Genomic DNA, 22,038 nt, shown 5'->3' with positions numbered 1-22,038 from the left:
GATCATCCTTTTCCACATTGCTTATTTGTATAATCAACTGGTACTAGGGGAGAGAGAGATGATGACATCTTTTACACAGATCCAGGCACCAGTTGAGGACAGTTCTTTCCTCCGTAACAGTTACAATCTGGAGCATACTATCAGCAGGACTTCCAATGCCTGCCCCAAGTCCTGGCCTTGCTTCATAAACTGTTTAATCTTGAACAGACAGACACTCGCACACATAGACATGCGTACATGCATACAAAGACGCACGCACACAATGACACAGGCTGGGGAGAAATATGTTGCTCTTTGAAATAGCGCTTTTCCACCTGAAAATGTTAGAGAGACAGTAATGTCACAGAGTAGGGTGCACTGGGGCCATTAACCTGCTCAGGTCTGTGGAGTGGGTCTTGTATGTTCTGTCCATTGAGACAGAGGTGAGTTTACTAACAAGTGAACCATAGCTAAACCAACTCTTTGTTTCATCCCAGCCAACCATCAACTTGGCTTCTAATTGGGAGTCTCCACGCCCGGCAACAAACAAGCATAAGGGTGCATCAGGGGTCCTAGAGTCCACCCTGTCCTTTTCCGTCCTTGGTGACCTTGCTTTGATGTGATAAAACTGCAGTCCTTTTTACTTCCTTGCCTTTGGGTACTGGAACCATCTAGATTATGTGGACCTGTTGTTTATGTTGGTCAGGTCCATCTGCAGCGCAAGTACTCCAGGAGGGTGTGTCTGATGACCTTCAGAAGCTGCCGTTCATGTGGAGTGCCATGATGACTGTATTTGGGGTGCCAGGCTGCAGAGTGACTCGTTGTGGCTACACTGGAGAAGATGGAGTGGAGGTGAGTTAACTCTTCCTAATAGATACAGTGGGACTCGCTGCTTAAATGGGTTGCCTTTGTTTGTAAATTTTGTTCTCATTGAGTGGCTGGTGGCTGGAACTGAGAAATAAGCGGTTTTCATTCCTGACTTTCCCTGTATCAAAATTTGTTTCCATTTAGCACCTTTAACATAGCAGGTCAGTCAAAGCCATACCAGAGCGGCACTATCGAGCTAAAGAGGCAGAAGTTAAAATGTATGAATAAAAACACAGAGTTAATAGGACCATAAAGAGAGGGGATTCCGCAGCTTAATGTGCAGCTAGCTGAAGACACATTGACCAATCTGGGGCACAATAATTCAGGAATGCTAATGAGTTAGTTCCATTCTTATCATGTCTAATCATAGTCAGAGTCTCATTTACTTCTTATCCCACTCCCACCATATTGCTGTCCCCTAAGGATCTCTCCTTCCTCCCATTGCTCATCTACATGCTGCCCCTCAGCAACATCGTGTGAAAGAATGGAAATTAAAATTCGCCCATACACTGTCGATCCCCTACTCAGACTCACCACTACTTCTCTCAACCCTTCCACTGTTTAAATTCTCAGACTGATATAAAGTACTCAATGCACAGGAGTTTTCTCTGGGAAGTGCCACTCCCTAGCCAATATTGGGAAGTGCCACTCCCTAGCCAACAATCCCATCCCTCTCCCTGTACCACAGTGCTCGCATCCACAACATCATATTAGGCTGCGAGATGAACTTTCTCGTCTGCACAGTCAGCTCCACAGCCTACTCAATTCTGGCCTGCCTTCTCCTGACAAGGCCATGCTACAATTATTCATAATTTTAAACTCTTTCTATCCGTGTTGGTAAAGTTTCACCCACTGGGAGGCTCAGCAGTATCATTTTAGATTAAAATATATGATAAAGGTGGAAGGAAGGTGATGTACTGCGACTGCAGGATGTTGGAGCATCTGGATGCCAGGCGATCTAGGGCAAATACATCCGCAGTAAGTGTCTTTGGTGCATGAACTTGAGCTCACAGTCACTGAGCTGTAGGCTGGGTTACAGATGCTGTTACACGTCAAGAAGGGTGAACATTACCTAGACATTTTTTTCCAGAAGGTAGTCCTATCCCCTGAGATAGCATCATGTGATGTGGGCAGAGGCAGGAGGGTATGACTGCAAATGAAGCAGGTAATGGGACCCAGAGGGGAGGAATTTCAATTGCCCAACAAGTTTGGGATTCTTTCAGCTTTTTTGGATGAGAGTGAGAGCTGAGCCAACTGACCATGTCACCGTGGTATAGGAAACTATTTCAGTAAGGTGAGTAACAAAGGAATATCATGGCTGTAAGGCACACTACAGTGAGAGGAATTGACACTGTTTTTGATTTTAGAAGAAAGGAGAACAGAAAAATATAGGTCAACTTAGCTTGATGTCTGACATGGAGAATTTGTTAAAATCGATCCTTAAGAAGATTGTAGCTGGACAGTTAGAAAAACTCAAGGTAATCTGGAAGAATCAGCATGGCTTTGTGAAAAGGAAATCATTTTCTACTAATTTATTGGAGGTCTTTGAAGAAGTAATGTTTGTTATGATAAGGAGAAGCCTGTTGAACAACTGTAATTGGATTTCCAGGAGACATTTGACAATGTGCCAAGTAAAAAGTTATTGTGTAAAATAGAAGCACGTGGTCTAGGGGTAGCATACTAATGTAGGCAGAAGAAAGTGAGGACTGCAGATGCTGGAGAAGGGCGTATGCCCACATTCCTGATGAAGGGCTTTTGCCCGAAATATCGACTCTCCTACTCTTTGGATGCTATCTGACCTGCTGTGCTTTTCCTGTGCCACTAACAAAGATAGAAGATTGGTTGGCTGGCAGAAAACTGAGTATTCATAAATTTGTATTAATGACTTTAGCTGAGGGGAGTGAAAGCATAGTAGCCAAATTTGCAGACAACACTAAGGTAGATAGGGAAGTGTGTTGTGAAGAGGACAGAAGGAGATTGTAGACTGACACAGGTGAGTGGGTAAAATATCAGGGAGATGGAGTTTAACGTGGAAGAATATGAATCACAGAATTGTTAGGGTGCAGAATAGGTCATTTGGCCCATCATGTCTGCACTAATTCTGATACCTTGTGCTGATTTTAGTTTCATTCATGGAATGAGAGCACCACTAGGCTGGCATTTATTATCCATCCCTAATTGCCCAGAGGGCAGTTAAGAGTCAACCACATTGCTGTGGCCCTGAAGCCAGACCAGGTAAGGACAGCAGTTTCCTCCCCTAAAGGACATTAGTAAGCCAGATGGGTTTTTCTAACAATCGACAATGGACTCGTGGTCATCATTAGATGATTAATTCCAGATCTTTATTGAATTCAAATTCCACCATCTGCCATAGCAGGATTCAAAACTGGGTCCCCAGAACATTATCTGGGTCTCTGGATTAAAAGTCTAGCAATAATACCAGTGTCTCAACTGAACTTACCTTCACCACATTCCAGGCAGTGCATTCCATAACCTAAAACTCAGTGTGAAAAGATTTTTTTTCCTCACAATACCCTTGCTCTCCACTTTATTGTTCACCTTGACAGGAAGAAATGTAAAACAGAGAACAACTTGAAAATTCTGAGGTGCAGAGCGATCTAGATGTTCTAGCACATGAGTCACAAGAAGTTAGCATGCAGGTGCAAGTAATTCAGAAGGCTAATGGAATGCTTTCCTTTAATATGAAAGAATGTTTCCTCTTGGGGTGAATCCAGAACTAAAGGGCACTGTTTTAAAATTCGGATTCACCTTTTTAGGACAGAGAGGAGTATTTTGTTTTCACTGTGGGCTGTGCGACTTTGGAACTCTCTGTCTCAGAAACTGGTGGAAGTGGGATGTTTGAACATTTTTCTGACAGAGAGGGGTAGTCAAGGGGAATTGAAGGTTAACAGGACTAAATGGGTCTGTGGAATTCGGAGCACAAACACATGGCCTTATTTAATTGTGGAACCATCTGCAGGTCTCAATGACCAACTTCTGCTTTTAATCCATATTGCCTGTGCTACCTTAAACCCTGACCATTCCACATTCTAATTACCCCACCTTCAGACGCCTCAGTCCCAAGCTTTGGAATTCTCTCCTTAAAACCTAACTGCTTCCCCACCTAATTTTAAAACACTCCGTAAAACCAATGGCTTTGGCTAAGGTTTGATCATCTGACATTAATATCACCTTAATATCTCCCTGTCAAATTTTGTTTTATAATGCTCCTGTGAAACACTTTGGAACACTTCAAACTGTTAAAGATACTGAATAAATATAAGTTGACGTTGAACAAAGATCCTAGAGGGTTGTACCTCAGCATTCCCAAAATGTATTAGATGCATTAGATACTTGCTCCTAATTTATTTCTTAATGCTGCACTGATGGATCAGCTCCACTAGATGGTGATAGAGTACTTCTTTTGTGTGAATCATGTTGCATTATGTCTCCAGTAATTGTCTCCTCTTCAGGTATTTAATTTCCATATGACAGGTAGTGAATCTGCTTCCTCCATCCTCTTGGATATTACCTTCCAGATTATGAAAACCCACTGTGTAACATTTCTTTTTCTGCATAACACTGTAGGATCATAAGAATCCGGAACAGAAGTAGGTCATTCAGCACATGAAGAGAAAAAAAAATGCTGGAATTCAAAGTAGATAAGCAGGATGCTGGAGGAACACTACAAGCCAGGCAGCATCAGGAAGTGGAGTAGTCACAGTTTCAGGCCAAGACTCTTCATCAAGACTTTTAACCTAAAATGTCGAATTCTCCACCTCCTGATGCTGCCTGACTTGCTGCATTCCCCCAGCCTCCTGTTTGTCTCATTCAGCCCAACAAGTCTGCTCTGTCATTCACTGAGATCATGACTGATCTGATAATCCTCAACTTCACTTCCCTGCCTTTTCTGAATACCCCTTGATAAAAATATGATGATTACTCAAGTATATTAATATAGTTTTTCACAGAGGCTGGTTGTTATGTGGAATGTGGCATGTGCAGGTACAGTTACAACATTTAACAAACTCTTGGATAGGTATATGAGTAGCAAAGGTTTTGGAGGATATGGGTCCCACAGGCAAGTGGGACTTGTTTTGTTGGCCTTGGTCAGCTTGAATAATTTGGAGGTCTGTTTCCATGCTGTATGATTCTACTTAAATATAATTAATGACCAGCCCCAGCAGCCCCATGTGGTAAAGAATTCTACAGGTTCACAACAGGCTAAGAGAAGAAATTCCTCCTCATCTCTGTCTTCACTGTGGGGAAATGATATGGCGAAGAGTGTGGTGATTAGATGAGATTGATCTAGGGCAATGGGGAAGAGTGCAAGACAGTGGAGATCATTTTGGAATTGATACAGGATAGTGGGGGAGAGTTGTAGGGCAGTGTAGATTATTTTGGGTTTGATACAGGGATATGGAGGAGAATGTAGAACATTGGGGATTAGTCTGACATTATTACAGGAATATGAGGGAAGAGTGTAGAACAGTGGGATTATTTAGGGATTGATACAGGGACTTGGGGGAAGAGTGTAGGGCAGTGGGGATTAGTTTCAGTTTGATATCGAGATATGGGGGTAGATTATAGAATAGTAGGAGTTTAGATTTTGATTGCTGCGGCATGGAACTGCAGTGTTATGATGAGACTCTCCCCCTGTGCTAGAAATATCTATAGTTCTAATATTTTTGCCTTTAAATTGTAGATCTCGGTCCCTATTGAGCGCACAGTGGAACTAGCAGAATCGCTGTTGAAGAACAGTGAGGTGAAACTCGCTGGACTTGGATCGAGGGATAGTTTACGCCTGGAGGCTGGACTTTGTCTTTATGGAAATGACATTGATGAGACCACCACTCCAGTGGAAGCGACACTTTTATGGACCATAGGTATTCCAACTGTCCAATCCCTGTATCTCTATAGCATATAGTGATCTAGCTCCTGACCAGATAATGGAAAACATCCCTGACCACTTGATTCTTTGATTTGATGTATTTAATTTGATTTTTACATACATATGTTGTATACATTCCGGTCCAGACTTCAGCCAGATCTATCCCTCACTGAGTGTTGCTGCATCTTCACTTTCTGTGCCTTCATCCAAGTATGTAGCATCACCCAAGCTTGGTTATAAAGATACACTTCGACTAATTTCCTAATTGGTGATCACCTATTTAACTGCTGCAGAACATTTCACCTTGTTTTGCCAGCATTTTTCCTTCCTCCACTTGGGTCAGTCCAACTATTTTGATTTATTTTCTATTTGCCTCTCTGACAGCTCTAATATTTAAAATCTGTGATATGCATTTAGTTTAGATTAAGCCTATCTGAGCTGAACAGCTATCTTTGCTCCAAAACAAGCATTCATGTTCAAAAAATTTAAAATTAAATTCAACTCCTCCAGCCTGTGTCTAACCTAGTTATCCCTAACTACTGTAGTGAAAGAATCATACAGTCATCCTCTTTAAACTTGTACCTAATCCACTTGGCAATACCTACATTCTAATCCTTATCCTGACACTGCTTCACAAAACAAAAATGTCTTTCACTACCCAGAGATTATTCCTTTCTGCTCCCTCATGGCCTCTTTTCAGCACAATACCACTCAAGAATCTCTGTCACAGTTGCCGAAGCCTCTTGTGTAAAATCACCTTATAATAAAGCTTACACCTCCGCAGGAACAAAATGCTGCAGATACTGGAAATCTGAGCAAGAGCAGAAAATGTTTGGAAATAACTCAACAGTTCAGGCAGCATCTGTGGAGAGAGAAATTTTCCATCTCTTTGGCCTTTCCGACTGTTCTGTTGAAAGGCCAATGACTTGGGAATTTAATATCCATATTTCCTCTATCGATAGATGCTCCCTGACCTGCTAAGTATCTACAGCATTTTCTGTTTCTATTAAAGTTTTCAGTTACATGGCCCACTTCGCGTACAGCGCACAGAGCTGTAAAGATGGCCTCAGACTCAGGAAATTGTGTTCTATCCTCCAAGTCAGGCAGTCCCACCAAGTCCCCCATGGGCATGGCTTCCGATTTTGTGAAATCAATTTTATAACCCGAGAAAGTGCCGAATAATTTGATCTTTTGAATTGACCGAAGCACGGACTTTTCTGGGTTAGTCATGAAGAGAAGAACATCATCAGTGCAGAGAGTAATTTTGTGCTCTCCCACTCCTACCTTTAGCGCCACTATTTCAGAGTCCTTCCGAATAGCCTCCACCAACGGTAAATAAATATATTTAATTATTTAAATTTAAATAAATAAATGAATTACTGCGGTAAATTGCAGCGGCAAGAGAGGACACCCCTGTCGGCCGCCTCTCCCGATGCTAAAATTGTCTGATTTAATGCCGTTCATAATGACCGCTGCCTTGGGGTCGTTATACACCATTGCCACCCACCTAGCCCTCACCCCCAAGGCCAAAACGTTCCAGGACACCAAAAAGATACGGCCATTCCACCCGAACAAACGCCTTTTCCATGTCTAAGGAGACCACAAAGCCCGGAGTTGACTTCTGCTGGCAAAACTGTACTATATTTCAACACCCTCCTGATATTATTGGAAGAGCTACAACCCTTAATAAAACCCATCTGGTCTTCCTTTGGGAGAGTGGGCAGTACCCTCTCTAATCTCAGAGCTAGTGTTTTAGTCAGGATTTTAAAATCTATATTCAGCAGCGAGACAGGTCTATATGAGGCACAGTTCTCAGGATCTTTCCCTCTCTTTAGAATAAGGGAGATATTGGCCTCCCTAAGAGAGGATGGAAGGCAGTCCTGACTGTATGAGTGATTGTACGTACCCAATATTGACTCGTTGTAGAACTCGCTCAGAAATCCGTCTGGGCCAGGTGCTTTTCCACTTTGGAGCTGCCTTACTGCCTCTTGTATCTCTTGTATTGTTAAGGGTGTATTCAAAAGGGAAGCTTGCTCTGCTTTTATAGCTGGGAGGTACAGATTCTCAAAAAAGGATTCCATCCTTGCTACTCCATCCTCCGACCGGTATAACTGCATAGAATTTCCTGAATATGGCACTGATCTTTTGCAACCCGCGAATGATAGTACCAGTTCTCTCCCGAAAAGATACGATTGACTGCAGGGCACCTTTCTTCCTAGCCAGATATGCCAAATATCTACCTGGCTTATCCCCATATTTGAATAAGCTTTGTTTTGCAAAGGAGACCTCTCTCTTTGCCGCCTGCGTAAGTACTGAATTCAGAGCAGGAGAGCTGTGACCCGCTGTAGCTTAGCCACAGACGGGTCTATCATAATATGCCGATTTGGCTGCCTTCAGCCAGGCCTCCAGCACACATTGCTGTTCTCTCTCTGCCTCTTCCTGGTTGCTGAATATGAAATAATTAAACCCCTTAAATACGTCTTGGTCTCCCAAAGCGTCGATGGGTTACTTGCCATACCCGAGTTGATGTCCCAGAAGGTCCTAAACTCCCTTGTGAAGTCCTGTATAAATTTGCTATCCTTCAAAAGAAATGGATCCATGCACCAGTGCCACATGTCTAATCCACTACCTCTGATCTTGACATCCAAGTACACTGCTGCATGTTCCAAAATGGCTATGTTCCCAATCCTGCAGGTTAGCATCAAATCCAGACAGATTGATGGAACAAAGAACATATCAATTTTTGTGCCGCACTTATGCAGGTTGGAGTAAAAGGTAAAATCCCTACCATTAGGGTGGAGACATCTCTATACATTCACCAGCCTCTACTCCCTACACAAGTCCACTAGCTGTCTGGATTGCAGGGGGATACCCGAGAGACCCCTTAGTATCCTGTCTACCTCTGGGTCCATGAGATGGTTGACGTTTCCTCCTATAATCGTACAGCACATCTCAATAGCCATTAATTTGGAGAATGCGTCAATTAAGAATTTAAGGGGCTGCACAGGGTAGGGTGGGGGGGGGGAGCAATAGACATTTGGAATGGCATACTCTTCCTTGTTTATTAAGACCTTGAGGATGATGAACCACCCATGTTCACCCTAAATGGTCTATTATCTAGAATGGATGATTTCTCTGTACGAGTATGGCCACTCCTCTGCTTTTAAGAATCGAAAGAGGAGAAGAATACCCTGCCAAATCCTCTCTGCTGTTACTTCAAATGTTCCTTGTCATTCAAGTGTGTTTCCTGTAACAGGGCGATGTCAACCATTTCCTTTCTGAGGCTTGAGAGCACATTCTTTCTTTTGATCCGGGAACAGTTCCCTTTTATGTTCCAGCTGCACCTTCTGAACGAACTGTCATGACTGCCCAGAGTGGCCCGCATCCCCTTGAGAGGAAGAAGCTCACTCATGGTGTGCCAAGTGGAGAAAACACAATTTATACAATCTAAAAACTACCACTACAGATACTATTAAAACTACCATGACTCTTAAATTAAACAAACAAACATATAAACAACAGATTGCTGGAGATTCCCCCCCTTGCCCATAGGAGACACTCCCATAGGAGTGTCCATAGGACCCCACCACCAGGGATATATTCCCCTCCCCTCCCCTATCAGCGTTCCAAAAAGACCACTCCCTCCGTGACTCCCTCGTCAGGTCCACACCCCCCCATCAACCCAACCTCCACTCCCGGCACCTTCCCCTGCAACCGCAAGAAATGCAAAACTTGCGCCCACACCTCCCCCCTTACTTCCCTCCAAGGCCCCAAGGGACACTTCCATATCCACCACAAATTCACCTGCACCTCCACACACATCATCTATTGCATCCGCTGCACCCGATGTGGCCTCCTCTATATTGGGGAGACAGGCCGCCTACTTGCGGATCGTTTCAGAGAACACCTCTGGGACACCCGGACCAACCAACCCAATCGCCCCGTGGCTCAACACTTCAACTCCCCCTCCCACTCCACCAAGGACATGCAGGTCCTTGGACTCCATCGCCAGACCATGGCAACACGACGGTTGGAGGAAGAGCGCCTCATCTTCCGCCTGGGAACCCTCCAACCACAAGGGATGAACTCAGATTTCTCCAGTTTCCTTATTTCCCCTCCCCCCACCTTGTCTCAGTCAAATCCCTCGAACTCAGCACCGCCTTCCTAACCTGCAATCTTCTTCCTGACCTCTCCGCCCCCACCCCACTCCAGCCTATCACCCTCACCTCAACCTCTCTCCACCTATCGCATTTCCAACGCCTCTCCCCCAAGTCGCTCCTCCCTACCTTTTATCTTAGCCTGCTGGACACACTTTCCTCATTCCTGAAGAAGGGCTTATGCCCGAAACGTCGATTCTCCTGTTCCCTGGATGCTGCCTGACCTGCTGCGGGTTTCCAGCAACACATTTTCAGCTCTGATCTCCAGCATCTGCAGTCCTCACTTTCTCCACCATAGGAGACACTCATCCCAAACCTTACAACTCTCCTGGTTCCTTCCAGCTACGGCCACACTCCAAAACCAAACAATACACAAACAAAGAAAACCTATTATTTACACACGTGAGAGTTAAAAGTGGACGCCCACTCCATCCCCTCCATTGATTAACCCCATTTGTCTTCAATAAAAGAAATAACCACCCCTCAACCAGAGGAAACAAAGAAATATCAAAAATTACTAAAAGAGAGGAAAAAAAAGGGAATTTTACATCAAAGCAATACCAGGCCTGTAGGAAAGGATATGCCATTGTCCATAGCTTTTTTCTTCTCCTGACCCAGACCATTTATTTCAAAGAGTCCAAAAAATCCCTTGCTTTCTCTGCTGAGTCAAAATTATACACAAACCCTCCATCGTTGAAGCCAAGTACTGCCGGGTACCTCACAGAGTATTGGATATTCAGGTCTCTCAGTCTCTTCCTGACTTCATCAAAAGATTTCCTCTTGATTATGGCCCTAGAGAAATCTTGAAAAAAACATAAATTTCGAACCTTTGTACACTAGGGCCTAGGAGTCTTTTCCCAGCCTTCTGGGAGCTTCCATTATCAGTTGCTTCTCTTTATAACACCGGAGTCACACTAGGACCGGGCAGGGGCGCAGATGTGACCCAGGCCTGCGCATCGCAATCTGGTGGGCCCGCTCAATACACACCCAGCACGATTCAACCTCCAGCCCCAGGAGCTGCAGGAGCCACTGCTCCAGGAAGTTAACCAGGCTCTCACCCTCCTCATGCTGCAGGAGCCCAACCATCCATAAGATTTTTTTGGTTGACCTCGATTCTCAAGGTTGTCGACCAGGTCCAGCAGGTCCTGAACCTGACCTTCCAGTATTCGGATCCGCCCCTCCGAATTCTCCGCTGTGGTCTCCAACGCCTGGTCCTTTGTTCAACCGCTTCTACGTGTCGATCAGCGTAGCAAGGCAGAAATCGGTTTTCTCTCAGAGTTATACAAACTCCAAGACAATATCCTGCTGGTCCAAAGGGTTCAAAGGCAACGCCGCGGGAATACTCGACACTGTAGGGGAGTGCCCTGTTTATTGCGATCCTCCCTCTCCCTTTCCTTTATTCATCTTCATCTTGTTCCCAGAACATTAGAATCAGAATTTAAAAGGTTCTAGTTATTTTGTATTTCTTTGTTTTATCGATTTTTCTAATGGGTGACTAGTGAGGGACTGTCGTCCCGTTTCCCTATCCCCGTATCAGTCAGAGCAAACACTTGGAGACACAGTACGGCTTTATTCCATGCCCAGGAGGGGGAGAGAACGGTCACCAATGTGCATAGAGACATGAGTTCTCAGTCTTCTCTCGAACGACAGATTCTTAAGGAATTATATAGTCACTTACAGGGAGCAGCATCCAGATAAGGCAACATCTATATTGACTGGGTGACCGTTACAATCAGCGAGCATCAACAGTAAAGATTAAGCCATCTGGTATTATACACTGGATATTCTTAACCTTGTTAACTAGCATTATGTAATGGATGCTTTTCAACTCATTAACTCACTACCCTTGTCTCCAGCACCTCATTGTTTACTGCAAGTTCTTATCTGGTCAAAGTCATGCTAGCTGAGCCTTTGTCACACAACCCAAAACTTAACTCTTTCCCTACCTGTTCATTCCTTACACACTTTCCCGTGGTGTGGTGGTGAAAGCCCACCTTACTTGGTACAGAGCCCAGCACAGCAGACCTATCAGATCGCCGCCATCTTGGATTCCCCTTTCCCCACTCTTAACCTGTCCATGTTCCTCTGCAGTTTCTTGTATCTTCCTCACCACTTGCCTTCCTACCTACATTTGTGCCATTTACAAATCCAGCCTAGTGAAATTTGAGCCAGTGTAAAAACTGCAGACTGCAAATGTTCTCGATCTCTCTACTAAACCAAATGAATCTCAGCTTCTTAAATCCCAGTGATAGCCAATCGCTCAAGTCATGCAGACTACCATTTTCTGAGACACTGTCAAAACAGTAATCAGGGTAAAGCATTGAAATAAATGGAAGTTACAAGAATGGTCAAACAGTCACCAGAATTTTAGCTGGCATACTATGTCTAGATCAAATGGGCTTCACACTGGGAGAATACAGCTGTTGTATTTGGCCTCTCAGGCAGATCTTAACTCAAATCTCATGTGAGATTCTTGAACCACTTACTCAAAAGAGAAGTAGAGGTAGTTTCCCATTGTCTTCCTCATAAAACACTATCTTTGGCGTACCTTCAACCAAGGCTAAAGCATGGCCCACCAACCCTTTACAATACCAGCATTCCCACCGGGTGTCAACCCTGCAGAGAGGAACCCCTGTATCCGCGGATTCGGTTTCCCTGGTTTCAGTTATCCATGGTTTACCGCGGACCGAAAATATTACATGGAACATTCCAGAGATAATTCCGGGGGCTGCCAGGGAGGTAAGTTTCCAATTTAAATGACAGAGTTCGCTATTTTCAGTGGTTTCGGGATCCGCGGTAGGTCTTGGAACATACCATCCGCGGTGATACAGTGGGGGTGGGGGGATCCTGTATTCAGAGCCAGGGTCATATGGACTGAGGCCCAAACTTTATGGTCCTTCTGACTTCTAGGTAAGGAAAGCACCCAAATCCACGGTCACTCTATCCAAATGGGAGTCATGGGATGTCAGCAAACCAGTTGGAGATGTACAATAATCTTGCATTCTGTCATCATTTTTACATTTAATTTAATTTACTTTCCAGATTTTGAAATTCAATAAGTTCTCAAATTTAACGAAGTTTTAATCTATGAGGAATGCTTGAGGACTCTGCGACTATACTCGGTGGAGTTTAGAATGGCCCGGACAGAGTGGACATTGGGAAGCTTTCTCCCTTGGCAGGAGAGACGAGGACCCAAGGGCAGGGCATTAGACTAAAGGGAAGACCTATTTGAACGGAGATAAGGAGAAACCTCTTTATCTATGGAATTCATTGCCACAGAAGGTGTGGAGACCAGGTCATTGAGTACATTCAAGACTGAGATAGATATGTCCTTGATTACCAAGGGGATCAAAGGCTACGGGGAGAAAGTGGGGAAAATGGGGTTGAGTGGAGAGCAAACTCGATGATCTGAATGGCCTAGTTTCTGCTCCTATGTCGTATGGTCTTAATGGGACTTGAATTAGTATTCTGTGATCACTTACATGATCAAAAAAAAACACTCTAAGTAACACCTGCCATTATCCAAATTCCCTTCTCACTCACACGATCTCCAGGACCCTTGTTCTGCTCGTTCCTATAACAGCTAATGTGTTTGTGTTTTAACCACCCAAGGAGGAAGGGACTTTATATGCTATGCACATTTGTCTCCTCTGACGAGAAAGATGTTTTCTGTCATTCCCTGAGTCAAGGCCTAGTTTACAGTCTGTCTTTCCCTTTGCTCTCCCTCTCTCTGCAGGAAAGCGGCGGAGAGCTGCTGCAGACTTCCCCGGAGCTGGGATCATCCTGAGACAGATCAAAGAGAAAACTAAACGGAAACGAGTGGGTCTGATGTCGGCTGGGCCCCCAGTCAGGCAGCACACGCCAATTTTGAACCTTGACGGAAAAGTCATTGGTAAGTTCCAGAACCGCAGCCTGGACGGTGCATGGGGGTTTACCCTGTAGAAACAACTGTAGAGGATCAGGAATTACACTGCACTTATAACTTTTACAACAAATTGGATTTAAATACTCGTAAGGGAAAGGAATGCAGGGGCTAAGGGTGAAGAACGTGGCAGTGACATTTAGTACCAGAAGTCAATGCTGCAGAACAGTGTCAGCATGCCAATCTCTGTTCCTGGATCCTTGGCTTAAGAGTGAATGTTGCTGGCTACACAAACCTGGAGAGCACTCTTGCCTGAGCCAGAAAAGTGTGCATTCAAGCCTCACTCCTGCATCTTGAGTACGTAGCCTAGGCTGACGTTCCAGTGTGGTACTGAAGAAACATTGCACTTTCTGCAGTCAGAGTTATCAGGAGGGTATTCAAGTCATGCCAGTTTATCCGTAGGGCAATCCAGTTATAGTCCCACTCCCCTGCCCTGTCCTCATAGACTCTCAACTTTTGTTCCATCAAATTCCAACCAATTTCTATTGTATTTTGGTTAAGAAATTAGACTGAGGCCTTATTTATATCCTCGGCTGGGAGTACAAGATCTCATGGCATTAATCACAGCAGATGGAGGTTTTCCCCCCAGTGTCCTGGTCAATATTTTTCCCTTAATCAATGTGTCAAAATGTAGATTTTATTTATTCTTACATGGGATACAGGGTCACTGGCTAGTCCAGCATTTATTGCTTGTCCTTCACTGTTCTTGAGTTGGTGGTGTGATACTTTTTTGAACCACGAAGTTCCATTTGGTGTCGGTACACAGTAGCTGCTGGGAGGGAAGGAGACTCTAGCTACAGATAACCAATTATAAACCATCGACCTATAATCCTAGTAGTGAAAATTCTTATAAACTTCCTCTCCATGCACACGTACAGACAGCCAAAATAAAGCACGAGTATTATGGATGAAGGGAAAGACTCGGAAGACAATTCACTGGCCCCTATTCACATGATTTGTTGAGATGAACCATTTGCCAATCAAAATGCTGCTTTTTGATCTTCATTCTCCAGATGCTTTCACTTATTTGCAGGAGGTACAGGGTGACTGGCTCCCACTTATAAAGGTCTCTGACATATTGATTAAAATCACAGCTTACAGCAACTCATGAGGGGAAATGAACTGGCTATCTTTAGGCTTGAGATGCTTTTTAACCATAGAGGAGAAACACTGTTCCTTCCTTTCAGGACATCCGATTCCTTTGTCCTTTCGTGTTCATATCCCAAACTGTTCAATTACCGGTTGCACAGTTTTTGATGAGCGGAGGGTCTGTGGATAGTGACCAGTTGTGATGACAAGCAACAAATAGTTGACAGCGAAATCTCCATGCATACACAGCCCCCTGTCCTGGTTGGAATAGACCCTGCAGCACAGTGTTTGGTAATGGAATGCTCTGTAGGAACCTGCTCCTCAGCAGTGGGATATGGACAGTCAGGAGTTGGAGATAAGGAAACTGGGGATCAATGTATTCCTTGGACATAAAATCCCTGCCGAATCACAGAATAATTCTCAAATGAATCTGAATATTATTTGCGTAATTAACCAATAAGAAAGAATATGGAATATGTACTAACCTCTTAGTCTTGCTTTTCATTCACCCTCAGGGGAGGTGACCAGCGGATGCCCCTCTCCTTGTCTGAAACAGAACATTGCCATGGGATATGTGGATACGGAGTACAGCAAGCCAGGCACTCCAATAAAGGTGGAGGTTCGGAAGAAGATTGTGGATGCCACTGTCTCCAAGATGCCCTTTGTACCATCTAAATACTACACTGTGAAGTGACTGTCTCATTTTCAGATTGAGTGAAATGAACGCTTTGAAGAAGATGACCAGATTTAATTAGGACTTTTATATTTTTATGATTATTTTGTATCTGCCTTTGGTTTACAAAGGTTAGCTGTTGACTTGTTCTGATCCCCTATCCTGCTGTGATAGAATGTTGTGTGCGTTTTCAGAAGGATGGATGAAATTGCATTTAATGAAGAACATGGGGAGGTCATTGTTCATTGCTGTCTAGATTTGGGCCTTGCTCCATTCAGCTGATCAGCAATCATTTCTGTTCACGAATCCATACTGCAACTTGACAGCAAGGCCAACAGACGGTCAATAAACACCACTTTTAACTGAGTAGATCAATACCTTTCCTATTGCAATGGCAGAGATCTGTGTACGAAGACCTCAAGTTGTAGGTAGGATTCTTCATCCAGGCCTTCAATTTGTGGAGCCATGTGGGGGAGTGGTTTTTGTTTTACATCCACTGCCTCTTTGACCATGGGTGGCACGGTGGCTCAGTGGTTAGCACTGCTGCCTCACAGCGCCAGGGACCCAGGTTCAATTCCACCCTCAGATGACTGTTTGTGTGGAGTTTGCACATTGTCCCCATGTCTGTGTGGGTTTCCTCCGGGTACTCCTGTTTCCTCCCACAGTTCAAAGGTGTGCAGGTCAGGTGGAATGGTCATACTAATTTTCTCATGGTGTCCAGGGAAATGCTAGGTGGATTAGCCATGGGAAATGCAGGTTTACAAGGATTCTCTTCAGAGGGTCAGTGTGGACTCGATGGTCTGCTTCCACATTATAGGGATTCTATGCTGCCTGGTGGGTTGTGGGCTCAGCATTTTGCACACTTGGCTGTTCATTGTACAAGCTGAGATGGTGAAACTTCAAGGGGCATTTGAGTAGAAACAGCTCTCTTCTTCAGCAGGCATTAGTAAGTAGCAGAATAGCAGTCCAACTTTTTGCCAGTTGGACTGCTATTCTGCAGTCTATCTGTTACTATCAGTCACTATCTATCTATCCCTCCTCACTCACTTCTAAGATCTATCTGAATAGCCCACCTGCTGTAAACCAATTCACCACAAACCAAGAGTCTATGGGGCACAATGGAAACTGGTTGTATGACAAACGGAGTCATTGCAGAAGACCATCAGGCTGTAACCTCTGTTGGGACCTTGCCACCCCCTGCAGCAGCTGCTTTCAGGAGGATTTGAGAATGACAGGTGACTTCCTGTTTGCATCTAATAACCAACAGTCTCAAGGAAAATTTCTAATCCACCTGTTAACAGATGTTATTACACACCTCTGGAGCAGGTGGGACATGCATCTGGACCTCCTAGTCCATAGATAGGAACACTAGCACTGCACCGTAAGAGTCCCTACCAACAATCTCAACATAATAAGAAGTCACTGTCGCTATCAGTATCTGTGGGAACAGGGATGATTACCTTATTTCTGAACACTAACCTTTGTGGACAAAGCTTAGATACTGCAGCTGCAGATGAATATGAGTGCTTACTAATGAAACAAATTATAATTTAATCACAAATAAGGGTGCTAATGAGACTATGCCAACTACCAACATTGCTGAAAGTTTGCTGCAATAACAGAATAATGAGCCATTTTCTAATTGGGTGGTATTGAAATGTATATGTGAAGGTGATGGTCAATTTCATACCTACAGCTAACGTAATGAATAGTGCCTTGTGTTTACAAACTGTAATTGGGGCTGGCCTGATCACGAAGAAATCAAGGCCTCCCTGAGTAAATGTTGCTTTTCTTTATGTTTAAAGAAATACAGCTGCAAAATCACAAAATATAGTAGTATTGAGTGAAGAAGGACTGTGTTAAACTTGTCTGAAAAAAGTACCCTCAGTGTTTGACTAACCAGCCTCATCTCCTTCACTACCTCAGCCTTTCCCAGAACCTCCAAACTCCTCACTTCCTTTGGCGAACTAAGTTCCAAACACCCCACTTTCCTCAGGCTCCTTCCCTCCAAGTTTCCCTTTCCCCTTGAGCAACTGTCCTCCTAAGTCCTCACATTTTTTCCAAATTCCTTGTTCCTCCGCCTTCTTCCCTCCAGACCCCTTGCTTTCCTCAATCTCATTCCCTCCAGTTTCCCAGTTCCCTTCCCTCCCAACTTCTCAGTCCCTTTGGAAACCTTCGCTCCAAACTCCTTGCTATCCTTGACCTCTCTTCCTCTTATAATCTGGACTCTTTAAAACTTAATCTCCACATCACTTGGATACATATTCCTGAATCGTCTCCTCTCCATGCTCCTTTCCAGTCAAGATGATGTCATGAATTTCAGGCATACGATTCTCTCATTTTTAAAAATTGTACTTTGCAACACTATATTTGATAACTTTTATTGGGATTGAGTCAAGCATCTGATCTATTTTAATTAAAGATTAATTACAATATATAACCATTTGTTATCTCCATCCCTTTTTGATTGGTCGCAGTGATTTGATGAGTGGAGCCTGCTGTACAAGGTGGAGGGTGGCCTGTGAAAGACTGGGCTGTGTGATATACTGTAAACAGTGGTGACCGAGCCTGGGTCAAGAAAATAATGAAATGTCAAAAGAGCCTGTCGGGACCTTTCTTTCTACTACCTATTGTTGGTTCAAGTCTGTTGGTCAGATTTTCTGAATCTTGGTCTCCTGCCAGATTCACTTTCCTTTCACTGAATCATTCCCATTCCATACTTGATCATGTCCTTTCACTCTGATTGGCTTTCATGCTCCAGCTTATTGCTGCTTTGCGTCATTCACTGATAACTACAGATGAGGGCATTTCCAGAATGTGCTAAGGGTACAGATGTACAGATATTTGCAAGCCAAGATGTAAGTGGGAAGACTACAAAACGTTTTACATGGAGGAGATCTGACGGATGACCACAGAATCCCAAAGTAGGTTTTCTCATGGGGAACTGACTGGGCAAATAATATCAAGTCAGTCAGTGCAAATAATCCCAGGATCTGCAAAGCAGTGCATTACAGAGCACCTCTCATGGATGACGCTGCAGTAGATCCACATTTGAGACAAATACCGAATTTCATTCTTCACTTTTGGAGGATCATTGTTACCAAACTTGCAACATTCGACATGCCCAGAGGTGGTGTATCAGCAGAAACTACTACAAGCACCAGGGACAACATGAACCATCAGATCTGTGTACGAGCATCCCCATCTGGACTCTTTGGTTGAGAGGGACAGAGCCCATAGAAGGTGACAATCGTTTACAGTTTGGTCCTGGTCAAACAAGAAGGATTCTACCATGATGCGGAAGGTGATGAGTCAGCACAAGACTTCCAATGGAATCAATTGTAGAGTGAACATTGGACATATGGGGGAAAGGCACATAGCGGCTTCAGATGCTCCAGGGGAAATGGGTGAATCTGCAATACTATGTTTCTCATGGGCAGTAGACAAGCAACAGGAATTGCAGGAATTTGTGGGCACACAAACTGATTTTTCTTTCCTCAAGACTTGTGGAGGTAACTTGGGCTTAATAGTAGTCCTTTATGCCTCTGATTGAGAAGGTTGTCGGTTCAAGCCCCACCCTAGACTGACGTTGCAATGCAATCACAGAGCGCTGCAGTGTTGCTGGTGCTGTTCTCCAGATAAGACATTAAATCAAGGCACTGTATGATCTCTAAGATGATGGTGAAACATGCCACTGCATTATTTTGAAGAGTAGATAAATTTCCTCAGTAGAACATCTTCTGTCTTCCACCCCATCATAGACAATCCCTTTTTTAATCACCCCATTTCATCTCCTTAAAATGTATTACATTTCAAACTTTTCTGGAGGTTATAACCTGAAATATTATCTCTTGTTGCTGCCAGAGCTGCTGAGTATTTCCAACACTTTGCTATTATTACATTGTAGCTGATTAGCAGTAGGTTTGCAGGAGGGGCATGTAGATGTGTGTGCATTTCAGGCATATTTCAAAAATATGCAAAGTGAGGTGTAAAGTAGGACATTAGAAGTAAGTCCTGAGTGCTAGCATGTGTTGCTGAGTGAGAGATGAAGCCCAGGTGCATTAAGCAGTGTTTGAAATAATCAGATTCATTCACTTTCAGCACTGTTGCCATGTTAGTAGCCCCACACTCTAGCCATGGACTATCCCTGCCATGTGCTTTCACTTCCTTCACAGGAATACTCTGAAGGGCTTCTTGCAGCCTTGCCAGAAGCATGGTCTTCCTCTTGTCAGAGTGTATCCAGGGGGGCATCACTGAAACGGGAATTTATCTCCTTCACTGTTAGCAACATGGTTGATCTGCAAATGATGCAGATGCAGTGCATTGCAGCAACTTCGAAGGGAGTGTGAGGATACGCAAGAAGCCATAGAGGATTGGAGAGATTGGCAGGGGGCATGAGAATTGTAAGACTTCAAAGATTGCATAGGGCAAGACCATTATAGTAATGGTCTGAAGATGAACATTTTAAATTTGATGTGTTGGAAACCAGTTGAGGTTGGTCAGCGAGGAAATAAGGGGTGGCTGAACACATCTTGATGCTGTTGAGAACAATGTATAACTTTTAAGTTGAACTTATATTTTTGTATCTTGTGTGTCAAGATAGGGAACCATAGTTGAGTTTCATTTTTGAGTGTTCTTATGTATTGGCAGTGAGTGAGTTGCCTGAGATCTGTTTGTTTCCAATTATTTAAATAAGGTTTTGAAGATCACCTTAGGGGAACAGTTTAGAACATCAAAAAAATGGCAGAGTGAAAAGAAAAGTCACTGTGCTGTGACCTGGGTGCAATTACAGGCAGAGTAAGGCAGACCAATGCAGAAAGTCAGTCAAGTCTATGTGTAGTGCATGCCAGAGAGTGAAATACTTCTGAATGCTGTGTTTAAATAATTCATATAATTGCCCTGAAGTTAAAATCATAGTGAGTTCAATTTGCAATTTATTGTAGCTGCCTCAGTGGGAGGTATGAAGGGGGTGGGGGAAATCATCTGACTGCACAGAAATTCGCCAAACTGAAAATGTACCATAGAGTCATAACCTGAGTCTGAGTGGGGAGTCCAAATTTGGAATCAGTCGTAACTCTTGCCTGAGGTGTGAGAATTTGGAGGAAAATTGCTGGGATAAGAAAAATATAGTGTGAATTTGAAAGCTTTTCTGATGGCTGCAATGAATCATTTACAATTTTTTGTCTGGTGTAATATAATGAATGCTTTCCCGTTGAATAAACCTTTTATTCTTTGTTTTACAAGTACACTGGCAGCCTCTTATGAAGGTGTTCAGTAACTGACCTCCACGGTTTAGAAAAGAAACGAAACTAGAGTCTATCAAGCCAAGTTATGCTCTGGGATCTGACTTGTCCAGTATTAATGTCAGCTGGGATCAGAACAATGCTAATAAGAAGCCAGACGGTAGGGCTTTGGCTGAGCCTGTTTACTGAGATTGGATGGGTCAGAGGCTAAGCGCTTGCCATTCTTGTTAAAAGCAGGTAATGCTCCCAGTGTTTCCCTTCGCAGACAAGCAGGAGGCTGGGAGAACACAGCAAGCCAGGCAGCATCAGGAGGTGGAGAAGTTAATGTTTTGGGTGTGACCCTTCTTCAGGACTGGGGGTGGGTGTAAGGGAAGCTGCAGATAAAGGAGGCGTGGTGGCGGGGGGGGAAATCGGGCAGTGAAGTTGGGGTAGGTGAATACAGGTAGAGGGTATGACCTGGTTGGTCGATGGGAGGAATGAATCTGGTTGGTCGATGGAAGGGTTGATCAGAGGCATGGAAGGGAGTCAGGGAGGGGGATGGAGAGGGAGGTTATTTGAAATTGGAGAACTTTATCTTACCTGTGTTCACCTATCCCTGCCTCAACATCGCACCCCCCCCGAACCCCCAAACTTTTTCTGCAGCTCCCTTTACACCCACCCCCAGTCCTGAAGAAGGATTACACCTAAAACATCAACTTCTCCACCTCCTGATGCTGACTGGCTTGCTGTGTTCTTCCAGCCTCCTGCTTGTCTGCCTTGGATTTCAGCATCTACACTGTTTTTGTTTCTAACCCAGTGTTTCCCTTAGCAAATTCACCAATTTTCCTCACTCAACTACTGTCAGCAAAAATATAACCTGATTATTCTGTTTGTGGGTCTTCACTATGTACAAATTGGCTGCTGTGTTTGTCAACTTAAAAAAACGCAATTTGGCACTGAAGTGCGGAAGAAGGAAATTCAAATGTTTAAGGGACACAGTTTTTAAGCTCAGATCATGCTACCCTGGAAGTTAAAATTTTACATAAAATGACAAAAATACATAAAATATAAAGTTTTTATAGCTCATAATTAACCCAAAATAGAGGTAAAATAAGTGACATTTTAATTATTAACTGGCTATCATTTACACAATTGATTTCTCTCGATTTAGTTCATCAACCTCCCATTCTTCCAAGGAAACGTTCATCAATTCACTGAGCTTCATATGTATGCTCCTC

At 43.8% G+C, this 22,038-nt stretch overlaps 1 protein-coding gene across 1 annotated transcript in view; it reads left to right on the top strand.

Annotated features, from left to right (window-relative positions):
• The window catches only part of amt (aminomethyltransferase), a 40,393-nt gene extending 24,325 nt beyond the window's left edge, over window positions 1-16,068 (top strand). Inside the window, exons 6-9 of the mRNA XM_043708522.2 lie at window positions 686-831; window positions 5,552-5,732; window positions 13,631-13,786; window positions 15,421-16,068. Coding sequence (XP_043564457.1) covers window positions 686-831; window positions 5,552-5,732; window positions 13,631-13,786; window positions 15,421-15,599 — 662 coding nt within the window. The 3' untranslated portion in view covers window positions 15,600-16,068. The remainder of the gene's footprint in view (window positions 1-685; window positions 832-5,551; window positions 5,733-13,630; window positions 13,787-15,420) is intronic.
• Window positions 16,069-22,038: the final 5,970 nt, after the last annotated feature.

The sequence above is a fragment of the Chiloscyllium plagiosum genome, unplaced genomic scaffold (genome assembly GCF_037043375.1).
Source record: "Chiloscyllium plagiosum isolate Xiang-an unplaced genomic scaffold, Cpla_swu_hap1 HiC_scaffold_14, whole genome shotgun sequence".
NCBI classification, from domain to species: Eukaryota; Metazoa; Chordata; class Chondrichthyes; order Orectolobiformes; family Hemiscylliidae; genus Chiloscyllium; species Chiloscyllium plagiosum.
Note: the sequence above shows the minus strand (reverse complement) of the source record. Positions and strands in the feature narration are given on the sequence as shown.